Source organism: Argiope bruennichi, chromosome 7, assembly GCF_947563725.1.
Source record: "Argiope bruennichi chromosome 7, qqArgBrue1.1, whole genome shotgun sequence".
NCBI lineage: Eukaryota > Metazoa > Arthropoda > Arachnida > Araneae > Araneidae > Argiope > Argiope bruennichi.
In genome coordinates, this window is record NC_079157.1 from 74,098,280 (window position 1) to 74,124,376 (window position 26,097).

At 29.2% G+C, this 26,097-nt stretch overlaps 1 protein-coding gene across 3 annotated transcripts in view; it reads left to right on the plus strand.

Annotated features, from left to right (window-relative positions):
• The window catches only part of LOC129976742 (single-stranded DNA-binding protein 3-like), a 297,319-nt gene that overhangs the window by 82,833 nt on the left and 188,389 nt on the right, over window positions 1-26,097 (plus strand). For all 3 annotated transcript variants that reach the window (XM_056090468.1, XM_056090469.1, XM_056090471.1), the window contains exon 5: window positions 11,749-11,790. In XM_056090468.1, coding sequence (XP_055946443.1) covers window positions 11,749-11,790 — 42 coding nt within the window. The remainder of the gene's footprint in view (window positions 1-11,748; window positions 11,791-26,097) is intronic.

Here is a 26,097-nt window from a genome sequence, read left to right on the forward strand (position 1 = left end):
CATGAATTAATTCATAAATTTTTTAGTAAGAATTTCACATTTAACGCTTTTCGTAACTATTTATTAAATTTGTTTAATAATATAAACTTATTTATTCTGCTAGTAAATAAGATTAGACTTTAAGTTGTAGAATTTAGTTGGAACAGCATGCCATTTTAAAGCAACACAAGAGCTATTTTAGAACGAAATTCATAATTTTGAACATGGTCAGACGACAAGGAAAATATCTGAGTCAATATCCACGTCTCTAAACTCTAACATTACACCAACGGAAGGATATTTGGACCTCGGCAGCGTTAACATGCTCTAGGCATAGTTTAGAGTCTCGTTAGAGTTTAGAGTCTGTTTTTAAATTTGTCATGCAGGATATGATGACATTTATATCTCAAATATAATAAAGAAAAATACTTTCTCTTATTTTCTTAATCATGTTTTAGCAGTTCTTTTTAAACGTCCGAAATAGCTTGATTAAAAAAAAAATTGAATTAATTTTTAGCAATGATAAAAGATTAATTCACTCCATTCTCATTATTTATTGTGGTCTTATAATCTTCGTTGATTTATTACAATTGTAGGAGTTTATGATTAGTTGGTTTTTGCCATCTGAGATTCTACAAAATATGCATTTTAAACTTTTCATAAGTTAAGGACGTTTAGAACGATATTTTTGCTAAACGTGTTTTAGATAGTAATTTTCTCATTTGGTTTGCTTACACTTTTCTTTTAACTTCGTAATTCAAAAATTGGCCGTTTTAGTTTGTGGTGTGCGATTTATGTTTGCCCTTGTAATTAGTTAAAGTTACTTCAAAATACGGATGTAACTTGTGGAGAACGAAGTAAACAACCTCAGTGTCACCCTTTGTTCTTTTCCTCGGCCCTCTCCCCCTCGTCGTATTGAAATTGATTCCCAGTGACCTTCCATACTGTCTTGTGTAACTAACTGGTTGACATTGGACACCGGTTTGTATAAGGTGACTGATAAAGTAAGTATGTCGATGCTCAGCGCCTTAATTCGAAACAAAGGAAAGAAGAACGCCTTGCGCAACCTTAATTAGTAGGTCATAGTGTTTAAAAGAGGCAATCCTGAAAACTGAGAACTGGAAGATAACAAACTCATTCTATGAAAAAATAATAACTTCCTTCTTTCTGTTTCGAGAATGCATCTTAAGTCCTGACTAGAAAAACCTTACTTGCGGATTCTATTATTCAAACATTAAAAATAAATAAATAAAATTTGAAAAAAAAAAAAAAAAACTGTATGCCATTGCGTATGAAAAAAAAACGATATACTTTGCTGTTTCCGGGGTGTTTTTTAACCATCACTGAGTTTATCCATAATTTTTAAATATCATTTCTTTATTATGAATCATTAGACCTGTGTGTTCCACATTAAGTAATCACACATTAGCGCATGCTGAATTTTTTCAATGAATTTCTTTGCGAATATTTATAGTGACTTCTGATGAATTTTGGCGCGGTGTGCCGAACGTGTGAAATGTGCATATATTGGCTTAAGTAAGATTTTCCATCAAGATTAATTACAGTCAAGTAGGTAGTTTTCTTTACTAGATTGATCGGGATGCTAGTATAATTTTAATTTATATTAATTAACTTGCATTTTATAAAATGTTTCCTAATTTAAATAAATCTTAATGATTAAATTTTACTTAATTTTATTTCATATTTTAAAGTTATTTTCTGACGAAGCAAAAAAAAAAAAAAAAAAAAAAAAAAAATCCGAATCCGGGTTGACATTCAGCATTGAATTACTCCTGATCTTCGAAACGATGAAAATCACATTGAATTTAATAGCTAAATTAGTTATCTGTCCCCCAAATATTATTACATATTGATCGTTTTAACTTCTGTTTAAAAATAGCTTAGTATCTTGACAAAAATGTGAAAACTGTGTGTGAAGCTCTTCCCCAATTTTTGTTGTAAAATTATTTTGGCGGAATTGGTGGGGGGGGGGTGGTAAAATAACATTATGTATAATTGATGATGCCAGAGACTAAGCTCATTTTAGGCTATATTCACTAAAGTGATGTTTGATTTTATTCTTTTCTGTGCTGCTAATAATCCTATTTCTTTTGGAAAGTTATACTTGAAATTAATCACTGCATGTCTTTTAATCCCGTAGTTCATTTGTTTCTGTTATTGGTCATTGAGTGTCATTTGAAAAAGAGATGGCAGTTGTGATGCTTCATAACGAGTGATTCTGTAGCTAAATATTTCCGGATATTTTCTCAGTATTGTGTCATTTCCTCTCCTCCCTTTCCAGTGCACACGTGTGCTCTCCTACCTGAGCGATCTTTTGCTAGTGCGTAACCTTGTACTTGGTTGTGCACCGTTGCGTATCTAACGACTGGCTGCTGTGTGCCCGCTCTTTTCTGTTTTGAGGGCGGGTGAACGAACGGCTGGCGCTAGACGCTGGCTTCTTACTCTGTTTTGGGGAGATTTTTGTTTTATTTATCCCTGCGAAAAGGCTGGGAATTCGATGTGACACACAACTCAGTAATTCTGTCGCATCTATTGTCAAAACTCTAGCTGTAAAAAGTCGAAGTTTAATGGGTGCGACGGCCTATTGGTAGAATGTTTGTTTTGCAGTCGGATAATATCTATTCTGAATTTTAATTTTCAGTTGATGTTTTCATGTAGGTTTTGAAGTCAGTTCAGTTGTTTTCGTCGTCTGTCTGGGTTGAAAGCTATGAGACATTAATTGATGTATATATTCAAAATAAATCTGTTAGTTAGTATACGACAATCTTCTCTGCCTTAAAGGTTCCCAGCATGGTGTATTCTAAAGCTATGTTAATAATGGCGAAAAAAAAAAAAAAAAGGAAAGGAAAATTTAAAAAAAAAGAGACAAAAATTGCAGAATGTTGTATCCACCCCACCCCGTTCATGCTGAGAATGACAGCTTCTCAAATGCGAAATTCAATATGACGAAAAGATGAGATAATATAAAAAGGTTTATTTCATCTTATCGAGTATTAAAAACAAATATTACTTTTAACTTGACTAAGCTCGAAACACATGGATCGTTTGAATAAAATTTAAAGCATAACATTCACCTCTATGATGGATCATATTCAAATTGCCTCTTTTTTAAATAATTGATTATCCTGACAAATAAGCATTTTTTTTAACAAAAGTTACTGATAAATTGGACTAATACTATTTTAAAAATAGAATAAAATAAGCAATTAAAAATTAACAATACTGATTCTTGAACATTATTAATATTGCTAAATTATGCTAAAATGTTGATTTCGGTGAGATATAATAGTAAAAGATTGTTCAAAAACTCTAATCTAGGGCTATGGGCGAAAAAAATATATACATATTGGGAGCTGTTGCTCTACCTTAACAGAATACCGGAATATTTCAGTATAGAATCTGTGATTTTAAGTATAATCGAAAATTAAGCATTGTTTGTGGTTATTGCTAATTGGATATGGTGCAAATTCTAGCTCCCCCTTCCCCACCCCGACTTTCTATTTCGTTTCAGCTCTAAGAAAATGTCGTCGTTTTTTGTGTACAAATAAATAGGAAAATGAGATAACATAAACCAAGTGTTAGTTAATATTAAATTAGTGAAAAAGAACTGAAATTATTTACATTTGGGAATTTAAATGATATATTTCGATGCAAGGATTACTTTTTTAAATTATTTTTATCAAATTTTTTAGAACACTCTCATAAAATTTGATGTTCTCGTTTGCTCAAAATTCTCTGCTGGTCCTCTTAAATCATAGACTCAAACTGAATTCAAAGAGTTAATATGTATTTATATTTTTTACAATTGCGTTTTTATAAGTTCTAGATGAAATATAGCTTAACTTCTGTAATTATATCTGTACATTTGTATCATTGATGCAATAATTCATTAACTAGAATGCGTAATGGTTTTACTTGAAACCCAGATGTCAAATTGATTGGTAGAAGATTTCAAATAATTATTTTCGTGTTATTCGATAATGTTTCTATTTTATGAATTAAAAAGCATTCATTTTTTTCAATTCATGCGCATTGTAAAGGAAGAATCATTGCTGTACAGAAGAAAGATCACTGTTTGACTAGTTGACTGTTGATCAAGTAGAATTGGCTCAGTTGCCATTTCAATCGAATATCTATATTTATGCTTGTAGTGGAAAAAGGCAAGATGTTCAAGATTTGAATCTCATCTAAATTTAGATCCCACATGATGGAACTATATAGTTTGTGGAGTGAAGTATTAGAGTAGACATGCCTCATGCAGCTATCTTTTCAAAATTATCAGGTTGTTTTATAGACTACCTCATAACATCCCGTGTTGTAGTTATATGCAAGTGCCTCATAACTAACCATTCGAATTCAAGGGGGTATTGTTTAGCAGGTCCCCCTCCCCCAATGCTTTTTATGATTTTGAAAAGAGCTTGCTTTTCTTTTTTAACTCTTGCAATCGAGTTGGGAGAAATTTTTCATCACCGAAAAAATTGAATATAAGAAAATAAATGTTGAATGAGGCAGAAATAAGTTTATAATAAGCATTTATAAGATTATTTGAAAAAATTGTTTCATTTCATAATTTTTTCCCCTTTCTTTAACTTTTTCTAGGGCCGTGGGAAGTATGTTTCCCACCAAATTTATCAATCTTTGTATGAATTTATTTAATTTGGCATCAGTTCTGACAAATTTTTTTAGAAAGATAGAAACTTAAATGCTTCAGTTCTTTATCTTACACAAAATGTGTCTTGATTTGTTACTTAATTATTAATTAACCAAATTAATTGATAATCAAATTAAATGTATCACATAAGCTAAATGAATCCCTTTTCTTACTCTAATTTGAAGCCTAAAAATATTTTAACATAATATGACTAGAAAAAAATGGCCCTTTAAAGGGTTAAGAAGAAAGTTTTCAAAGTTTGCAATTTAAAAAGTGTGTATAAACTATAACATCTGTAATAGCAATATTCTTTTAAACCATGATTAACAATAAAAAAAATACCCAGACCTATTAGCATTAGAAAATTTTTGTTGATACTCCAAATTTGAAAATCCTTCATTAATTTATAATGATAATATATACTTAAATATTTATTCCGAAAAAGTATTCAAGGTGCTTTAGTGCAGATGATTATTTCACCACTTCTTTTCTCCCGAAAAACATCATGAACCCCAAAGAAGCATATTCCGTTTTATCGCTCTCAATTTTCGCGATTGCCGGAAAACAGCTCTACTCTAAATAGCTGCTAAATTCTGGAATATTAATTAATATTTATTTCATGGCTGTAATAAATCTTACCACTTTTATTCTGGTAATGTCAAAGAATAGCTGATGTACCAATTAATCACGAATGAAATTATTTTCCTAATAATAATTTTTTGCCTGGATCTCCTTTCGCCTTCGTTGATTTCCATATATTTTTTTTTTTAGTACAGTCATCATCTGTTTTTGATCTGAAAACAGTTATATCATTTAATTCGTTTATCTTTCAACAGATGCTTTGGCCTTGATGTTTACTATTTATTTTCTTGCATTCTTTTGTCTTGGAGTCGGTTCTCTAACTCTGACATTTGTGACAGACGTCTGCATTTCTAAACTGAGCTATCGACAGCTATTTTTATCCGTGACAATGATGGGGATAAGTTTCTTTCTCCAAGATTTTTTTTCCTTCGATTTTTTGTTATATGGGTGGGAAGATGGGCGCCAGTAACCATTGATAGATGACCTTTTTACAAGGGAAAGAGTTTATTTGATCCGGTTCCTCTTAACTACTGTTGTTAACAGCCCACACATTTTATTAAAAAAAGATGAATTTATATGGCATCACAATATTGATTTTGCAATGCTTGTGTGGGATGTCTTTGTTGTGGAAAGATAGGTAAGCCTATTTTTGGTTTATTATTAACAACAATGCATTCCTGTATTTATGAGGAAATTGCTGTATATCATGTATATAAATGTGTGTGAAAGGAGAATGAGAAAATTAAAAAAACGTATATCTCCTTCCCAAGTTATTCCTAACATTTGAATATAACTTTCTATGATTATTTTGTTGATAATAAGTAATTAAAAGATATACAATCTTTTGTGTTAGAGTATTTTGAAACTATATAATTGCTTTAAAACAGTAGGGATTATATTTTGTCGTTTAGTAAGATTTTTAATTTATGTTATTAAATTTTAATTGATAGAATTTATTTATTGATAGATTGATAGAATTGATAGAATTAAATTTTAGAACATTCGCACTATTTTTAATATGTTTATTGTTAAAAAAAATAAAGGTATTTTTCCTGTTAGAGCTCAGCATTTTCAAAGGTTATTTATCATTAAACTATTATAAAAATATATATAAAAAAATCCAGCCATCAGTAACTACTAGTATTTTGTTTAAAATGAAATATTTTTAATAATTAGATTAATATATCTATTTTACATGTTTTATGCCACGATTATTATTATTTAAATGGTTTTTATTTTTTGAGTGGTTGAAATTTCTTCAATTTTATAGCAACGGTTTTTCTGCTTTTAAGTAAAAGTTCTCGAATTTTCATTTCTAACTTCGAGAACCAACCACCGTGCCTTCAGCTTCTCATCCCCATTGATCTTCTCATCATTTGAGGTGCCCCTGGGTTATTTTTCTAGAACTGCAGAAAGTTTTGGGAAATCCAGCAATTTTCATTTTAAACGTGAATTTTTGTTGTACAGAGTATTGATTATTGATGCTTAAATTCTTTTCAAATAATGCAGTTTCTTAATTCTAATAAGGAAGCAATAATTTCCTGATAGTGGAGTGTGTGTTTGAGAGGATAAGTCAGATATAACTCCTTGCTTTGTGACTCATCCGCTCTTATTCATAGGTTTTGACTTCTGAATGAAAACTAGTAGTACTACAAAAATGTTTATTACGTATTACATAAATGTTTATTGTAGGCTTGAAAAAATTTCTTACAAAAGGGGAAAAAATAAAATTCAAGGATAAAAATATTTGTAAACATTTTAAAATAAATTTTATAATATGTAACTTAATTCCAATATAAAGAACAAAACAATGACCCTTTATTTGGCCCGGTTATTCAAAAGTAGTAATATTAATACTGCTTAGTTATATTAAAACTTTCATTCTTCTCGTGCCGAAATAGTGCAGTTGCGAGAGCGCCTGACTTAGAGGAGAGGTCCTTGGGGTATCAACGAGTCTAAACGTTTTACATGAATATTGTAAATATGTCTTAATACACAGATCTCTGGGTAATAATTAAATTTATGAGATTTAATTAATTAAAAATTTTAAGAACACCTAAATATATTATAAATATTCTGCTTAGTATGTGTCCCCTCCGATATCTTTTTTACTACAGCTTTTTTTCCCACTTGACGCTTAAAGGATTAAAGCAAACAAAACGTTAAAAAATATATATAGGGTTAGTTCTTCACAAAACGTATTTAACTGATTTTATTGTTCATTGATAAATGATTACACTCATGTGAAAAAATCGTAAATAAAATAAAAATGTTAAATTTCTGAAAAAATTCCCGATGTGTTTACACTATATCTCCCTTTTGGCACTATGTAAATTATTCCTTTTTATTTCGGATAGTTATTGTTATTTTTATATTGAATAAACAAAAAACGCATAATCTAGTATTTACCGAGTTTCTTTTACTGTTAAGGATAAATTAATTTGCCTTGAATATTGTTTATTTTCTTTCTGTACTTCTGCTTGAATCCTGTTTACTCATAATACATGAAAAAATTATTTAAGACTGTAAAACTGATAATTTTAATGTAGTTAGCCTGGCAGTATTCTTTTATTGTATTGATTTTATTTACTTTAAATACTTTTTCGGCTCTTTTTGGTGCCATTATTATTATTATTTTTTTTTATTCATCTTAGTGATTTTTTTTTTCTATAACAGGAAATATTATTAAGTTTATAAGTTTCATAATTAAACATTTTATAGACTGAAATTAATAGTTATCTCCTGTCGTCTAGTTTTTCTTATCGACGGAAATAGTCCAGAATGTTAGTTTAACACCATTATTCGTTATTATTTTTTTTTTAACAGAGGAACCCGTATCGCTTATTTATAGTGGGAACCTTGAGAACTTATCTGTAAAATTTATTTTATTTTGATGTTTCTCAAGGTTATTACGTTCTTCTCTAGTCGAATGCGTTGAGGCTTTTTCGTCAAACCGCAAACGAATTCTTTTATTATTTTTTTTTCTTGTCTGTCTGGTTGGCGACACAGTCGACTTCCGCAAATATGTTCCCAAATCGAGGAAAATTGGATTCGATGAATAAATTTTCTTGTTGTAATATTTTTTTGTTTTGTTTTGTTTTCGTCTTCATTCTTTGACGAGGTTCTTCACTTTCATGATCAAATTTAATTCATTCTATGAAACTGGGTGCTTAAATTCTCTGTACACATTGGTAACACTGCAATATTTTTCTGTGGAATTAATTGTAATAACCATTGATGTAAAAAAAAATATGAAAGCAAATTAATGTCTTCCCTTTTGTAGGATATTCTGCAGTAAATATAACAATCCTAGTCAAATCTGTTTTACTATGCTGGATGAGTTACTCAGTTTATCATTAGCCTAGTTTCAAAATCCTGGATATATTTTAATGAATTTGAAAGTAACATCAGGCAGTTTAAATACCAATCAGTTATAAATATGAGCAAGCGATAGTTTGTGATATAAAATCGAAAATCATTTAGCAGATTTCTTATAGCGTATGTATAAATCTGCTTAACACGGCCGTTTGAAGTATTTCTAAATATTCTGTAACGAAGGTTTCTACCATTAAGAGCTGGCCAACAAAATATTTTCTCTGTATACTTGAATGTTATAGGAATATGAACTTTTATTGAAAAATCATAATGCAAGTTTTTCAAAATTTAAAGCATAAAAGGTTTTAAGTAGTATTGATTTTTTTTAAAAAAAATTTCATAGAATGGTGAAAAGATTTTGAATTCACTCTACTGTATTTCATGATACTGTTTTGTTTTTCGCTTTATATATTTCCAGTTTATTTAGCCGAAATTCTTGTTTATAAAACTTAGACTAAAAAGTAATCTTGGCAATAATATAAAGATTTAAAAAAAATTTTGAAATTTGTCTCTGGTTTTCAAAGGATAGATTATATCTAAAAATTGATCTTGATTTCACATATCACGTAGTTTGTGTAGGTGTATATGTTTCGTTCCGCACTTCACTAACATTTTCTCCTGAATGAATAAGTGAGAAGAAATAAAAGTGGAATATCTGTCTAGGCTTCGATTTTTATTTACATTATTTTCCGATATGTCCAAGAATAATTCATTTAATTGGTCATTATATTGAAATAATAACGCTAGTTGAAGTTTAATAGTCGACGTTTATATGGTAATATTTAATTTTTTTCAATGTAAACACATTATTACAACCTACAGTTTCTGCGTATGTATCTATCAACTCATTAAGGGAATATCATTTAACTATTCACTTCATCAAGATAATTTTCCCTGTTAATTAATAATATATACTGAAATTCAGAGGAAAGCAAATATGCATCAAGAAGAGGATACATTTAATTGATGAAAATCACGAACATACTTATGTAGGATGTAATATCGAGAGGAGAGACAAAAAAGTACAGTAATCAATACTTGAATCGAAATAAAAAGTACGATAGTAAAATCGCCGAAATCGACGGCAGTGAAATGATTGTCCAACGCGCTGAAATATACCTTTTGTACCATGATCGACGATGACCCGTGATATGAAATCCTCTAAAGTCTCCACAGGTGTATCATGAGTGAATGATTTAAGATATTACCTTAAGAAATCAAAAAGAGATAGATTCAGTGTGCATGGAGGCCACGTCCACAGGTCCAACGCATCCATTTGACGAAATATGTAGCTTGGAAATAGATGCGTACCGCTATTAGATAAATAAAAGAAGTCGGTTAATCAATTAATAATAACTAAATCTTTTAAATCAGACCTCTTCCCTTAATTACTTTTGCCTGCAAATGTTTGAAAGGAAAAAGCCTTGTGCGTATTTCCAAGACACTAATATTCATAGTATTAATAACTTAATGTGTAGGCGCTTGGGGTAAGACCGATTGTTTGAAATGTCCGCATTAAATGACGTGTTCTTTCAACTTCAGCTGGACACATTGATCATTTTTGTTTCATGTTTCTAAGAAGTCTATCTTTTCCGAAACTGGTATTTAGCATTTATTAATGAGATTTTAATGCAAAGTATCGTATTTTGAAATATTTTTCTTTGATTTATTTTTGAAGCAATGCAAGGAATTTGTAGTAATCATTAATATTTTTTATTTAAATTTTTTAATGAGTATCTGGAAAAAATGTTGATAGCGTTTTTACCGATTTTTTATAATTGTTCTCAAAAAAATTATAAAACCATAAAGAAATGTTCGGAAGTCTAGGATTTTCGAATGATTCCGCTGGATCATTTCTTGAATGTTTTTCAGATAGTTTAGATTTTTTTTTAACTGAAATCTATGTTTTAAATTTAATGGTTTGAAGTAAATCCATGTAGCCTTAAATTCGACTTATTTCATTTACAAGTAATATTTATTTTCTTGCTTAATTAAAAGAATCTATCGAATTTTTGGTGTTTTGTAAGGGCGGAATTTGCTGGCTGTACAAGCGCGCGCGTTTCTTTGTTGAAGTGAAGAACGGACTGACGTTTCTTCGCTATGTTTACTCAGAGAAACTCTAAAAATAGACGTGCAGCTGGTAAACTTGCTAAAGTTAAACGTTTTTAACGCTTTGTTCGTGTTTCCTTATCTATGTGTTTTCAATACAACTTATATGTAATGGTAAACCTGATTCTTGATTATTATTTTATTTTACGTTGGTACTTTGTAAAGGTTAGGATCTTGGCAAAAAACCGTTATTTATACTATTATCAACGACAATTGTGGTAATAAACTGAAATTAAATGAGAAGAATGTCAGAAAATAAATGATAGAAATTATTATTAATATTATTCAAAAATAAAATTATTTATTAGTTTATTATACGAAAGCAGAATATTACAGTTGTTCATACATTTTACCCCTGCACATATATTGCTTAAAAGTTGGTTTTAATCTTTTTGTGACTGAAGCAATTTTATAATTTGTTTCTTTTGTGGGAAGAAATTATTTATTAAATTTATGGATATTATATAAATTTGTACCCGAAGTGTAAGAAATCGTCATTTTTATTTATTTGATGTTATTTTTATACAAAAGAATGTTTTTAGAACTTAATATTCAATTTTATTGTTTTATGTTTCCCTTTATTTTATGCTATTATTTTTATTACTTTTGGATTTTAAAACAGCTAATTTTACATGAAAATGATATGTTTTATATACTAGTGTAAATTATTTATTTTGTTAGTTAAATTTCATTCTTCAATTTGAATCTTTTCGCAACCAAAAGCAAAATTTTCACTACCATTTGTAGGGTTATGTCACAATTATGATTGTACTGTATGAAGGAGGAGAGCAAAAACCGTTATTATTGTGAAAAATTCAATCCCCCCCTTTTTTCTTTTGTAAAATTAGATGCATGGGCAAACCGACGATGTGTAATATTTCACAAAAAATGAACATGTTAAATACTTTAATTTTTTAATCAGTTTTGTCCGAGATGAACCCCCCTCCCTTCCCCGTCTTAATCTATTTTTCTATGCACTTATATTTGTTGTATTTTTTTGAAATTGCTAAAGTGATTATTTTTTTTTATAGGGTTTTGTCAACTCGGGGTATGCTGTTAATGGTATTGCACATGTAAGTAGACAATAAATTTATAATTTTCTATCTCGAAATGTGTGGGAACTTCTGTAGATTCATTAGAGTAAATTGATTAAGTGCTTTTCTTCATTTTAATTTTTGCTTCCAAGTCGATTCTTCCAAATTGTGTATGCAGCAAATTCAGTTTATTCACGTTTTTAATGTTAATTTTTTCCCTAAAAGTTTAAATTCTAACTTTATCTTTACCTTTTATGCCTTTACTTTTGGCATCTGATTTTCCCCATGTCTGACAGAGTCTGATTTTTGTAACTTTCAAATGCTGAACTGCTATATGACTTGAAAATCATACGTCTAGAAGTAATGTTGGGTTGGCTATTTTTTGGGGAGGGGAGGTACCCTTTTTGAGCGTATAGTAAATAATCTACGCACATTCTCTTTTTCTGTCTTAAGCTGATGCTAATTGTGCACTACTTAGGTTCCTGATCTTGAAGCAACAAAAGAAATTGTATAATTGTCTAAATAACGAAGTCCTTTGCCAGAAGAAAAACCAAATAAAAATGCGATTTAAAAAATATTTAATATGTTCTGATGAAGGGATGTAGTTTGAAAGATTTCAGTCCACAGCAGGGAGGTAGTACACAGTGTATAGAAAAAGTAACACTTTTCTGGAATTCTTTGTTAAATGCTTTTTTTTTTCTTTTAGCTGTGTATAATATAACATATGGTAAGATATGGATGAAACGCATATTTAAGCGAAATATTTTTCTGAAAAGTTTTACCCGAAAGTTTGAGGTAAAGAGCAGCAAAATCAGTTTGATTTCCATTTCATTTTCCATTGATTGAATGAGAATCATGGGTATTAGAACCATTCAATATGTATTAGAATTTGTTCCTTCATTATTATTTCTTAGCAGCTTTTGAATAAGGATTTCTCTTACGTGAGTGTTTCATGATTTTTTTTTTTTTTTTTTACGTCCGCATTTCCTCCAACCTCTTTAATTTTAGTAAATAATCTACAATTTTAAGGCGTCTTTCGTTTAGTTTCGTGTAATGGTTGTAAACAATTATGAAGTTCTTTTTTAAATTTGTACTTCGAAATATCTTCATTTAGAAAATTATCTGATTTAGCTTGGTAGAGGCCTTATCTTTACTTTTTAGAGTGAACTATGGAATTTCTTTTTTTCCGAATTTCTTTTCTTCAAATAAGGCACGTTTTTGACATTTGGAACTTTTAAATTATATTTTTTAAATTATACTTTTATCTATTTGTCTGTTAGTATTTATTATCTGTTAGTTTATCATTGGAATAATTCTTAGTCATAAGAAGCTTTATTACATTCTGAGCTGCTCAAAAATTCTTTGTTTTTAAAATGTAGTTAGAGCGAAGTAGTATTGGTAAACTTCGCTTGCTTGCAATAAAAATTTAATTAACAATGACAGTTTAAAAAAGCAACATAAAACTGGTCCAGTTGCATTTATTATATTAATTTCATTCTATAGTTTTAAAGCTCATAATTTTATATTCTTTCATCTAGTATATGCAAGATGTATTTACTTTCAATACCGTATGTTAGTCGAAATTGAGCTGATGTTTTAGTTTGTTTGGCTAAAATTTCTGCGCTTCACACTTTTTGCCAGATCTATTTTTTGTTTTCATCTGTCACTGTAAATATTAGTAATAAAATTCTTCACTTGCAACCTCTGAAATGATGCCAAAAATCCGTTTTTCAGTGCTGTTGATCGATACTTAAAAGGCTTACTTGCTTTTGTTTTTCGTCCGTTATGAAACGTCACGATTCCCTCCGTGCCGTTTTGGCCACTTGCCATCCGACACACAGCCGTGACCTTGTCGCCTGCGCGGCCGCACGGGGAAATGCACAGAGAACGCCGGAAGAAAGCACTGTGAATAATAGCGATGGGAAGAGGAGGAAAACGATGCGGTTGCTAAGCAACCGCTGTTTCTTTTGCTTCCTCCGGCCCCTGCTCCCCGACGGATGGGGTTGCGTTGGTGTGAGGGGAAGGGGTAAAAGCAAAGGGGGAAAAAAACCATGAGGGACTTTCTCCACATTGAATCTTTTCTCCAAACATATCAGTAATAGTTCATTAATGCTATACATGAGTGGATCAAGTTGCATGAAGCTTTTAGGTGGGGAGGGGGTTGGGGTGCAAAGAGAGGAGAAACCTCGCAAATTATGAAGGACGGTCTTTTAGGTAGCATGATTTGTTTTATAAGTTTAATTTTATGGCCGAATTTCGAAATCATGATTCTTGTTACCAACCTTTTTAGATCTGATGTATTGAGAGGTAAATTGCTCTTGTTGCTTAAATGTCGAAATATAGATCTTTTAAAAACTGCTTCTTTAACTTCAAAATGGGGAATTGACAATAAGAAAAGTAATTTGATTGCTTTTACCTTTATTTTTTTTATTTATGACTTTTCATAATTTTATATTTTGACTGCTGTTTTGAATTTGCACTTATTATTTTATCCACTATGGTATAATGATCTCTACAAAAATGATTAAATAAAGCTCAAAGAAAAGCATTGCAATATTTAAAACAAGAATGCTAAAGTTTAATGCAAAAATTAAGGCAGATTTCGACTTATCCTCTGAGCTGTGACTATTCCATTCCTGCTAAATTTCTGTAAGAATTCAGTTTTTGTTCTCAATCTCAAATGGCAAACTATATTTGAAGATCTAATGTCTATATTTTTATTATGAAATTCAGTTATTTGAGACTTATATGCAGGCTCATTTTTTTATTCCCTCTTCTTGTTATAGGATAATTTTGTCAGTAGTTGATAAAACCGTTTTTTCAAAATTAAATGTATAGAAATAACTTTCTTTCAATCATTAATAAATGTATTATTTTTAAAAAAATATAATCAGATTACCCTGACAGAGACTATATTGCTAGTAAATTTTATTCTCAAGGTAGAGATATGATTTTAAAAACAGATTCTCTATCATAATATTAAGGAGCTGAAAAATAAAAGTATTGTTACAGTTTCCAAATTATTATACTTAACTATATTTTTTAAATATTAAATAAATAATTAAAAATAAATTACTTTTTTTTATAATACTTTTAGACGTGTAGTATATTCATTCATTCAGCCTTTAAATAGAAATTTTCATATGGCAAAAATTTATGAATTTAAATATTCATTTTAAATTACTTACATAATCATGCATTTTTCACGTTTGATAATGTTTTGCATTGAATACATTTTCTGCCGGCGACCATTTAAAACATCACTTCTCTGTGTATAAAATATATGATTAATTTAAATAAATAAGTAATTTCTATAAATTCTTCTTCTTCTTCTTCTTCTTTTTTTTCTTTTTTTTCTTTTTCTTTTCTGAAAGTGTTATTTTTGTTTTTCAACTAATAGCAAATGATGATAAAATACTTAATAACGATGTAGAAGAAAATGCATATAGTTTGAAATTCGACATAGTTCATTTGCTTGTTTTTTATTTTTATTGATTTTTAATTAAGGGAACTGCATTTCGTAAAAATAGTAAATGTGGATGAACTTATTGTGCAAATTAATAAAATTAAAAACAATTTTTCAATTGTAAGAAATTGTAAGGTGCATGATAGTCACGAACAATTAATTCCCGGATTTCAGTTTCAGTCACTAATTTCTAAACGATGTAATTACATCAGTACTCAATAATACAAGATGTCTTACAGCATTCTAACGGTATTTTCACGATTCTGAATTTCGGAAAATATGGTTTTGATATAGTACAATATTTTACACTAATAGGGTCTGAAAGAATTCTTGAAGAACATCAGTTGAAGATTATGATTCTACTTTTCATACAAATGAATCTTTTTTTCGAAAAATTGTTGTGAATATTGCAAAATTTAGTTTTAATGGTCTTTGTTTAAAATGTTCATGTTGAAATATAAAATGCGTTTTAAGATATACTGGATTATTTCACGTAATTGAACGAATCGATACGCTTGAAATGTATTAATAGTAACATTTTAAAACTGAAGGGTTTTATTACATAAAGGAGGTAGATGAAAATTTTCAATTAAACTTTAACAACGTGTGAAATTGCGATATCCTAAGTTGTGCGAAAATATTCTTTTTGATAAATTTTATTCATTAGGATGTATTAGGGCAGTATTTTTACTCGAAAATATATCTATTATCACAAGATAGTACTATCCTTGGAGAGTTTAAACAAGCGCCTTTTTGCAACGGATTCTTTAATGTTTCTTAGTACATGCAACTATTTAGGAATCAAAGATGAAAGAGCTTTGAAATTAATAAGATATTGTCTTCGAGATCCGATTGCTCTAGAAATATGCTGTCGTGTCTGTAGAATTTCCCCCCTGTATCGTAGAATTTTTTGGTTATCACTGCAAATGTCTAGGAAATAATTTGCAAATAATAAATACATCGTTGCCAGTATTTTAATATTTTAAATATTTAAAAATATTGGTTTAAGTAGTTCAACCTATAATTGTGATATTTATTAGAAAAATTTGCCAACAATGTTTAATTAATTTAGTTATTTAAAGGAATTGAATGGAAAAAAGTAATACAAATTTTTGTGATTGAACTTTTTATTATTTCTGTCTTGGAATTTTACAGACATGTATGGTGAAAAAAACGAGGCATTTCCCGCAGAAGGTGTTTGTTCCCTTTAGAATCTCCATCCTTGATCTTATTCATCCACCACCCATCTCTCCCCTTTCCACTTTTCAGCATTCCGTTGCACGCACACTCTATGCTCTTCTTCACCCTCAGGCTTTTAAATTTTTTTTTTTTAATTCCTCAACCCCCCCCTCGGAGAGGAAGGAGAGAGGGACCACTTTTACTTTTTTTACCCTATCCGACTCCCACCTCTTAGAAGCGCATGTGCTCATTGATTTTTGAACCTCACCCTCTCTCTTATATTCCATCGGTACCGTCTAGGGAAAAAAAAAAAAAAAAAAAAAGAGGATTCATCGATTTTGTTTATTGAGTTTTTGTTTTTTGTCAAAGAAACCTGTCAGGGATGATCGAAACCACTCTTCCATCGGTTAACTCTTCGCGTTTGAAGCAGATTTTACACGTGTTCAGACGTAAAGAGGTATTGTCAGTTTATCATTTTTCGGATTATTTCCTCTTCACGGCTTGCACACGCTCTACCCCGCTTCACATCTGCTTATTTATTTCGTTACATGCGTGGTTGTTTTGAAACTTTGAGATTTAACCAGTAACTTGAAACTATTTGAGATGAATTGGGCTTTAAAAAAAAAAGCAACTACAAGAACTTTTTACCCCCCCCCCCAATAGAATACTTTATTCATTAGTCGCGAATTAATCTCAAAATTTGGAATATTTATTCAGTATTCGTAATATACAAAATTGAATTTATTGTCCTTTGTTGCCATAAAATGTAGCATGAAAATTATGGCACAATTTTTCTATTTGTGTCACATAATAAGTGTAACAATTTTTACTGTAAACTTAATTTTAATAAAAGCGCAGTAATTTTGAAAATTTATGATTGTAATGTTGGAGTTCTTTTGAATTTCTTGTTCAAGTTTGCAACAATCATTTGACACCAAGACTGTCGATTTTTGAAAAGCCATATATTGAGTAAACCCATACCGTATGATTATATTCCATATGAGAAATCGCATATATATTTATTTATTAAACTTTGTGAAGTAATTTTAACTATGTGGGATCTTTGCTTGTTCGGTTTGATTTACAAGTCACGCATATTAAATTCCTGATAATATACACTAGTGATTCAGACAAATAAACAATTGCTAAGTGATGGAGAAATATCTTGTCTTGCAAATGATTTAACGTGGTGATGAATATTTTTTTTATATTAATCATAATATAAACTGCAACAATCCTTATTGCCATTCCCTTTCTGAGCCGTTAATCTTTTATACTTTTTATTTTTTTGAACTTGGTGCTGTGTTTTCATCAATTTTAAACAGTTTTTGCGGTACTCAAAAATTGCTTGCTTGAAATCAGTTATGGATTATTATCAATGGCTTGTTGCCGCTGATGTAAAATTTCTCATAATGTGAAATATCTTAAACTCGTATTTTAAAATATCTTAAATTCTGGAAATTTCCTATGATATGTTTTATAATACTTTTCATTGTTTCAGTCATTCTACTCGCATGTTTTTTCAAAATATTAAATATATTTTTTTATAGGTTCGTTATTGTTGCAATATACATAAAAGCAAACTTGAAAAATAAAATAAAGATGCACGAATCTAGATTAACGAAAATGGTTTCAATTGCAACTATTTTCCGCAGTAAAAATTCGAGACTCTTTCCCCCACCCCCTCTATCTAAATGTTTTTGAATCATTAAATTTCATGTTGTTATTTGGCCTAGGCATTAATGTGAATATGGAATTTTGAATTTTCGTTTTTTTCCAGCTGCCCGTGAATAATCCGTTTGAAATAATTTTTTGCCATTGTTAGCATTATATCTTCTGAAATCATTCACTCTATATTATCATGCCTGTAATTTTGAACTGTGGACAACCAATCATCTAGCTGATTTTACATCATTGATAAACGAAGTTGCCTTAACATTGATTAAGTCTAAATGGATAGCTTAACATGTACAACAATAAATGGAAAAATGAAATGATAAATTTTGATCATTGTGGGCATTTTAAAATAAATTCCACATTTGCGTAAAAATTAAATTATTTTTAAAACTATATTATTGATTTTTTTTAAAAAAAATAAGCGGTTTTTTTTAAAACGTTATTTTTCTTTTTTTTGACAAATCAGTGACTGCCATAGTTTTTGTTATAATTTATTTACAGCTAAATCAAAGCACAATTAAAATATAGCAAAAATATAGCTGATTATATTCTAATAGTTATAGTTTTACAAATTAAATTATTGTATTATAAGTAAACTGTGTTGCAGTGAATTGGGACTTTATTCAATTTTGCGTGGCAAATTACACATACTTCATTGCATTTTACGGTATCCATAAACTGAATATTGGTTGTTGATTGCGAATCTGTCCCAATTGTAATATTTTCTATTGCAATTAATTCTAATAATTGTATAATATTTTACAAGGAAGATGGCGTACTGATTGTTGTAAATTACTAGGAATATTTTTTCATTATTTGGAAATACATGGCTTTTCATAGCATCTCCGTACAAAGGAATCCACTAGAGGAATAAGATTCTTTTCTAGATTGATGTAAGTGTAGAATTTTTCTTAACTCGTATAATAACATTTTTTTACTGTTTTTATCGATTTTCTTTGGAGAGGGGAGTTTAAAAAATATATAATAAGTTAACAAATGTATATTAAGTTCATGACTTTTATTAACTTTTTCAAGGCCTTTAATGCTATTGACATCACTTGGAATAATCTGCTTTTATATACGTATTTCTACTTTTAATTTGCACATTGGTTTTTGATAGGTTTAGATGGCAATTGGAATAATGAATTAATAATTTTAAACTCAAAGTATTGCGTAATTTTTTAAATTAACAAACAGAAAATTAAAGTACTCTAAATTCAATTTTAGCTTTTTATGTATTTTTAAAGGATACTGTATCACAGTCTAATAAATATTTACTTTTTTAATTGAAATCCATTTAACAACGGGAAAATTCTCTCTGAAAGATGGTAAGATCTACGTACATATCTACGAAATTTATTCAATAGTAATAATTTTGTATCGTTTATTATTTATTTTCAAAAATTACAAGTTTTTTTAAATTTATTTTTCTTTAAAATAGGTAGAAGAATTTTATTTGAAAAGTATTTTTTATATTTTAAATGACGTAAATAAAAATAGCATTCTACGTAATTTATTTTGAAGAATTTTTGTTTTTAAATACTCAACTAACTTTTAACATACAACAGAATATGATTTCAAGTTGCTACATTAAAGCTTAGAAATGGAATTTCATTGTAACAAAAGATCTATTAAACTTTTTGAAGGGAACCTGCAAACAAAGCATATAAACGATTTAAATCGTTAGTTTAAGTTTTTTTATATAGCTTTGACTTCGCATATACTCTATTTTAATAAAAGAAAGCGAAGCTAATTATTTAAAATAGAGCGCCAATCGATTCAAAGAATATAGAGTCTGTTTTGCCTATAAACTTCTGTAGCCTTGAATTGAGATGGGAAGACTTATTGTTTTTTTGCCTCGATGTATGTGAACGCACGTGAGAGAGTGGCGGTCAATCAACATTTTTTTTTTTGTCTTATTTTCTTATTTTTATCCTATTATTTTATTTATTTATTTTTTCTTTTTGAGATCGCTTTTCTGATGTCTTTTCTTCGTCGAAACTTGATTTGTTCTATTGTCACTGAAAAATACTCTTTCGTCTCGATAAAAGAGACGTCTCTCCCTGTTTTTCTCTTTTTGTGTGTGTGCGGATTCAAGTTTCTTTACTCTTAATTGTTAAGTCTAGTTTTTGTAATTGATTTGTCTTTAAGATTTTATTTGTGTTAGGGCAGCTGTTTTAATTTGATTAAAAAGGATTTAATGTTTTGAATAAATGTTCTTGGTACCGAAATTTCCTTGTTCACTTCTTTGTAAATTGTTTCAACATTCAAGTTACCAAAAATCAGAATCGTATACTCAACTTACTTGAATGAGCTGTTGTATCATCATTTTAAAGTATTCAGAACTTTTGTTTAAGAAATCTGAAGTTTTAACTCTGCAGTTGTGTGTTTTTTACGCATCTGTTAATTTTTCAATTACTATGAATGTGACCATAAAAAATATTCCATGAGTACATCTTTCTGTAATAGTCTTACGTGTTAAGATCTATCGAATTTAACGAAATTACAATATTTATTTTCATGAAATATATTGCTAAAATGCATAAAACAATATTGAGCGAGTCTGTGGTTGATTGTATAAATTGGTTGATTGTATGTGATTGTATAAAAAGAATGATTTGCATTTCAGAAATGTGAACTCATTTTTATGCAGTATAAAAATCAAATTGTATATTTATTTTTCTTTTCGCCCCCTTGATTGTGTTGACTATTTACCTACAAAAATAGTTAAGGTGTTTCACCCTCCTTTTTCTCCCCCTGTCATGTTTAACAATTACATTCAAATAGAGATTTTTTTTAAAAAAAACGATTAAATAGGAAACTGAATTAAAAGGATTTTTATACATTTAACAAAAATTAATATATGGGTTTGGTAGTTACTTTAGATCTCGTATGCATACGTGCTTGCATGCAGTGTTTATAATTGAAGATAAATATTATTAAGTATTTTCATGTTTTCACCTTGAAACTTAACGAACCATTAAAGTGTCATAATAATTCAATCGGGAACAGAAAACTTTTAAATCATTAAAAATATCATATTTTCCTCTATTTTTAATTGATGCACTTTACCTTCCTCTTCCTGACCTTTGGAAAATTTTAAATTATTCCATTTGAAATCATTTTAGTTCAACGTTTTCATAGATAGTTTTATTGATGCTATTAGTGTATCACGTTAATTTGTATCTTATTCCACTGATATGTAATATGTAAATCAAGACAGAAAGGCCTACTAAATGAAAAGGTAAAGGAGAGCCTGAAAAAAAATGACGAAGCAAAAATTATTAATGGCAAAAGAGGAAGTAAAAATCTTTATACAAAAATAAAGTGTCATTTTGAAAATAAATTCATATATTTGAGAAACTCAAAATGTATTCACTGTATTTCTGATTTATGAAATGCGCGAGTTAATGAAGTAGAAATGACAAAATTTACGATACTTTTTTGAAATGGAGAGAAACTGAAATGATATTCAAAATTTAACACCAACAACTGAAAGGCTGAAAACCATTATTTTTACCACTTTCCATTAATTGTTTTAGAGGTAGCAATAAATAGGAAAGAGTCACCTTTTTACCTAAAGCATTTTTCAAGTAAAGTAATATCCTGTATTTTTCTAATTATTAACGAAATTCTTCTGTATCTCATTAATATTTAACTTAAACGAATGCTTAATTTTCAGCAATAGATTATGTAATAGCAAACTGGTGTATTAAACACACAATGCAAATAGAAAGCGACTATCTTTTGGTATCTTAAAGACCTAATGTTGTTTGCATTTTGTGATTTCTTCTTTCTCCAAATTAGCTCTTTCGGTTGCGTTTTCGGTAACCAAAGGTCAGCAGCCTTGTCTTAAGCAATCAACGGGGGACTGTTATTTGAAGCAAACGCATGCTGCTCCCCCGGCCAACCAGCAGGGCGCTCTTGTAATTTATACAAGCACCAACGCCACCCCACGGCGATTGAGTAACCCTTCCTTACCGAAAACATCAGGTAGAACCGTGAGAACATGATCTCTCTGCCCCCGACTCTTTTCTTCCCACCTGTTGGGAGCGAAAGGGTTAGGTAGAAAGTCTCACATAAATAAGTCTATGAATAAGCAAGAGGTTTTTCAGTGAAAACGCGTTTCGGATTTCCGATTGTTCTTAACATATGATACCCGTTTCCTCTTCTTGCTAATTGAATTCGCTGCTATTTGTATTCATTGAAATCAGACTTTTTTTTTTTTTTTTTTTTCCTTTCCTTTTATTGTTTTCTGGAATATTTCGAAAATCATCTGTTCATTGTGATCTCTTTTTACCTTTGCAACCCTGTAAGATTCACATGTCGAAAGGGGTTCTTGAGTACTTTCCAGTGATATTTTTATATATAAAATAAATAAGGACAAAAATAGAACCGGAAATTATTATTGCTTTGAATAAAGTGAATAAAATAATTCAAATTAAAAAAAATAATTCTGGAAGACTTTTTTTTGCAGCGGAAAAATTAATGCTTGTCTTTTTATTAATTTTTTTAAGTGAACTTTTATTTAAAAGATTACATTTTTCCAGATCGCTAAAAATACACACATTGGTTAAATATTCCCATCTTAAACTGCGTCGTTTCTTAAAATTCAGTACGCTAATTTGTTTTTTTTTTAATCGTTAGTAAGAGCTTAATTTTATTTTTTTATTTTTTAAAAGGAATTTGTGTGATCAAATTTTGAATCTTTAAAAATCTTTTTTCAAAACAGTTGTTATCTCATAAAAGCCAATCAGAAGTGTTGATAAGGTATGCTATTTAGTAATCCTTAAAATTAAAAAATAATTAAATTTTAATTGTTTGTCCTTAATTATAAACTGAAATAACATTTTAATGTTTCATTTACACACATTTTTGAATGGGAATATGTTTTATACATGAGTCAACTGCCTAAAACTGTTATGTGGAGAACAAGATGTGCTTCTCGATGATCTTATTACCATACTCATGTAATTGGGGTTCCCAGAAAAATTATTGCAATACTGAATAAAGAATACCGAAAGGAAGAAATTTATATATATATATATATATATATATATATATATATAATATTAAATTGAAACAGTCTTTTTTCGATGGTCGATATGTAGATTTCTATCTTTAAAAAAAACGATTTTAAACAGCTCTAAACAAGTTCAGTGAAAATATTTTTTAAAACAAAAAAACAAAGCGATTTAGGAAATCGCTGTTGTACAATACACACGTAATTCTTTCCGTAATGAATTCTTTATCAAGGATTTATTTTTATTTTATTGTATTAGCAAAATGTGGTTGCATCGAAAGTTTTTAGTTTCTCATTTTTTTTAACCTTCTGTTGATTTTCAATTTATTTTATTTTCTCAATTTTTTTAATTTTATTTTTTTAATTAAAAAAAACTTATTTAACAAAGCAACTCTACTAGTAAATTTATTGTTGATCAGCTTCCCTTCTAATATGGTCTTCTCTCAAGTATTTTGCTTTTTCCAGTGAAAAGATTACGAAGGAAACGCAGGTGGGTCAAGATAAGCGCGATATTAATGGCATGAAATAACGGTTGTAAATTACTGATAACGCTCGCACTTACTTATTCAAAAACCAGTTTCAGAAGAAAGAACTCGAATGATGTTGTAATACTGATAGTCCGCATTTTTTACCTCCATATTGCAAGCAGTGTGTTTAATTGCATTTTTTTTTTTTTTTTCCCCCATTTTAAAAGCCATTATGGGAAAGAAGTTGCTTAAGACTTCCACATTGTATATGTACAGTATAATGATTGATATTCAATCAGTAAGATGTTTACCATTGTTTTGTTCATCTCAAAAATGTGTTGATTTCTAATCATTTATGATAATTAGGAATTTTCCGATGAATTTCTGCCATTTTATAATTTTTTTTCATTCAGAAAAATTTTTAATAATGAAAAGCGCAATGGTTTTGCGTTTAATGCGAGAGCGTTATATAACAAGATTGCTTCGGTATAGATTAGCATTTCAGATTTTAGTTTTTAAATATAATATTAATAAGCTGGTATACCATCTATAAATTACTTAATACAACATGCATAATGGGGAGGATGAATCGAAATTCTCTAGAGAGACCATTGGACCTATAGTTATCAATTTTGGCACGTAATTACTTCTTGGTTAGTAGATACATACTAAGAAAGTATTTTTCAAAAAATTAAATAGATTTTTTTAAAAATAGGAACAATCTTATTTTTAACATTTTTTTCTTAATAATTTTGAAGCATATTATTGTACAAAAGTCTTTCATGCACTATTTTAAAGTTGTTCGTTTCAATGATATTACTTTTATTTCTATTCAGATTTTTCTCTTAATTTTTAAAAATTATTAAACATTTTAGATACGTTTTATACAAATGTTCATTATTAGATTTATACATAATGCATCAATCATTAGATTTATGCATTTCTTTTTGTATGCATGTTTTCGTTTCTATGTAATTAAGCTTAAAAATAAAATAGACGAATCTAGCTTAATATTGCGATGTTTCACATAGGAGATTCAGTATCTCATTTAATTCCCTCATTCCCAACTTTACAAAGTAACTTGCAAATATTTGGTAGTTCGCAACGAATGTCATAGATGATATTCTGATGCAGTGCACATGGTTTAGCCTGCAAAATTTTGCTTAAAATAATAATGATATCAGAAATTATGTTTTTAAAAACATCTTCTTCCTTAGCTATATTATAGAAACTTTCTTCTGTTGTTTAAATTTTGATTTTATGAAGATATGCCTTTTCTTCTAATCTTGTATTGTATTGTCTTTATACAATACAAGTCTGTCTGTTATGTATAATTTTAATGCCGTTGCATGCCGCCTGCGCCTCTTAAATATAACTGAATGATTGATCTATTTTTATATGAATATCTTTATAGGAGTGTACGACATAAAATGTTTTGAATAGATATTTTTATTTAGTAAATTAGCGTTTTTTTAGTTTTTAATTTTTGCATTATATTCTTATTTAGTGTATAAATTCTGATTTTCTGGGGAATATTCGAATAGCGTAGTATATTTTTTTGCTTTAAAACACTTGCAAATTTTAAGATTATTGTAATTTAAGATATTTCAAGTCAAAATTGAAAACCTTATAAATGAAAATTTTTTAAAAATTACGCATTTTATGCTACATTTGCGTTTTTATACTATTCAGTTCATATTTTTGTAATAATTTGTTGAGTTATCTTACAAAGTATTATTTTGAAAATTGTATCACATAGTTTTAGATACATAACGTTAAAATTAAATCATTATGTTAAATGGAAATCATCGCTTCACATCATGTCAAAATTTTTAGATCACTTGATATTTGTTTTAAAAAATGCAAATTTCTTTCCCCTACGAACGAAATATCACAACCCCTCTTTCCAACTATGAATCTATAAAATTCACTCTTAAAATCCGCATGAGCGAAAATGATTCTTTCAATATTTAAATGTCGATGGAAAAAGAAAGAAATGGAACGGATGAATGTGAGATGAATAAAAAGTCTGTCGAACTCGTTCGTGAACGGATGAGGTCAAAGGTGAAGGTGAACGTGTCGTTGGAGAGCAATGGGCTGGTGCTGGGAATAGTCTTCGTTTTCACCTTCTTTCTATTTCTTTCCGATCTGTTTTTCTTTGTGGGGGCGGATATTTCGATAATGGCTAAACAAGACTCCTTGTGCTACATACCAAACTCGCAAATAGTTTACAGTTCTTTGAGAATTTACATTCAGTTCTTTGTTTTAAGAAAAGAACTTGATTTAAAATAATGAATTGATTTGGTTTATAGTAGCAAAATATTCTTATTTGTATTACCACTTATGATCATAAAACGTATTTTGAGCAAAATTGGATTGTCGATGGTTTCGTGTGTGTGTGTGTGTGTGTGTGTGTGTGTGTGTGTGTGTGTGTGTGTGTGTGTGTGATCTTTACAAAATAGCTGTTAAAAGGGGAGGAAAAAAGGAAATTCGATATTCTGGGATCCACATAAGTTGAGAGGGGCAGGAGGAGA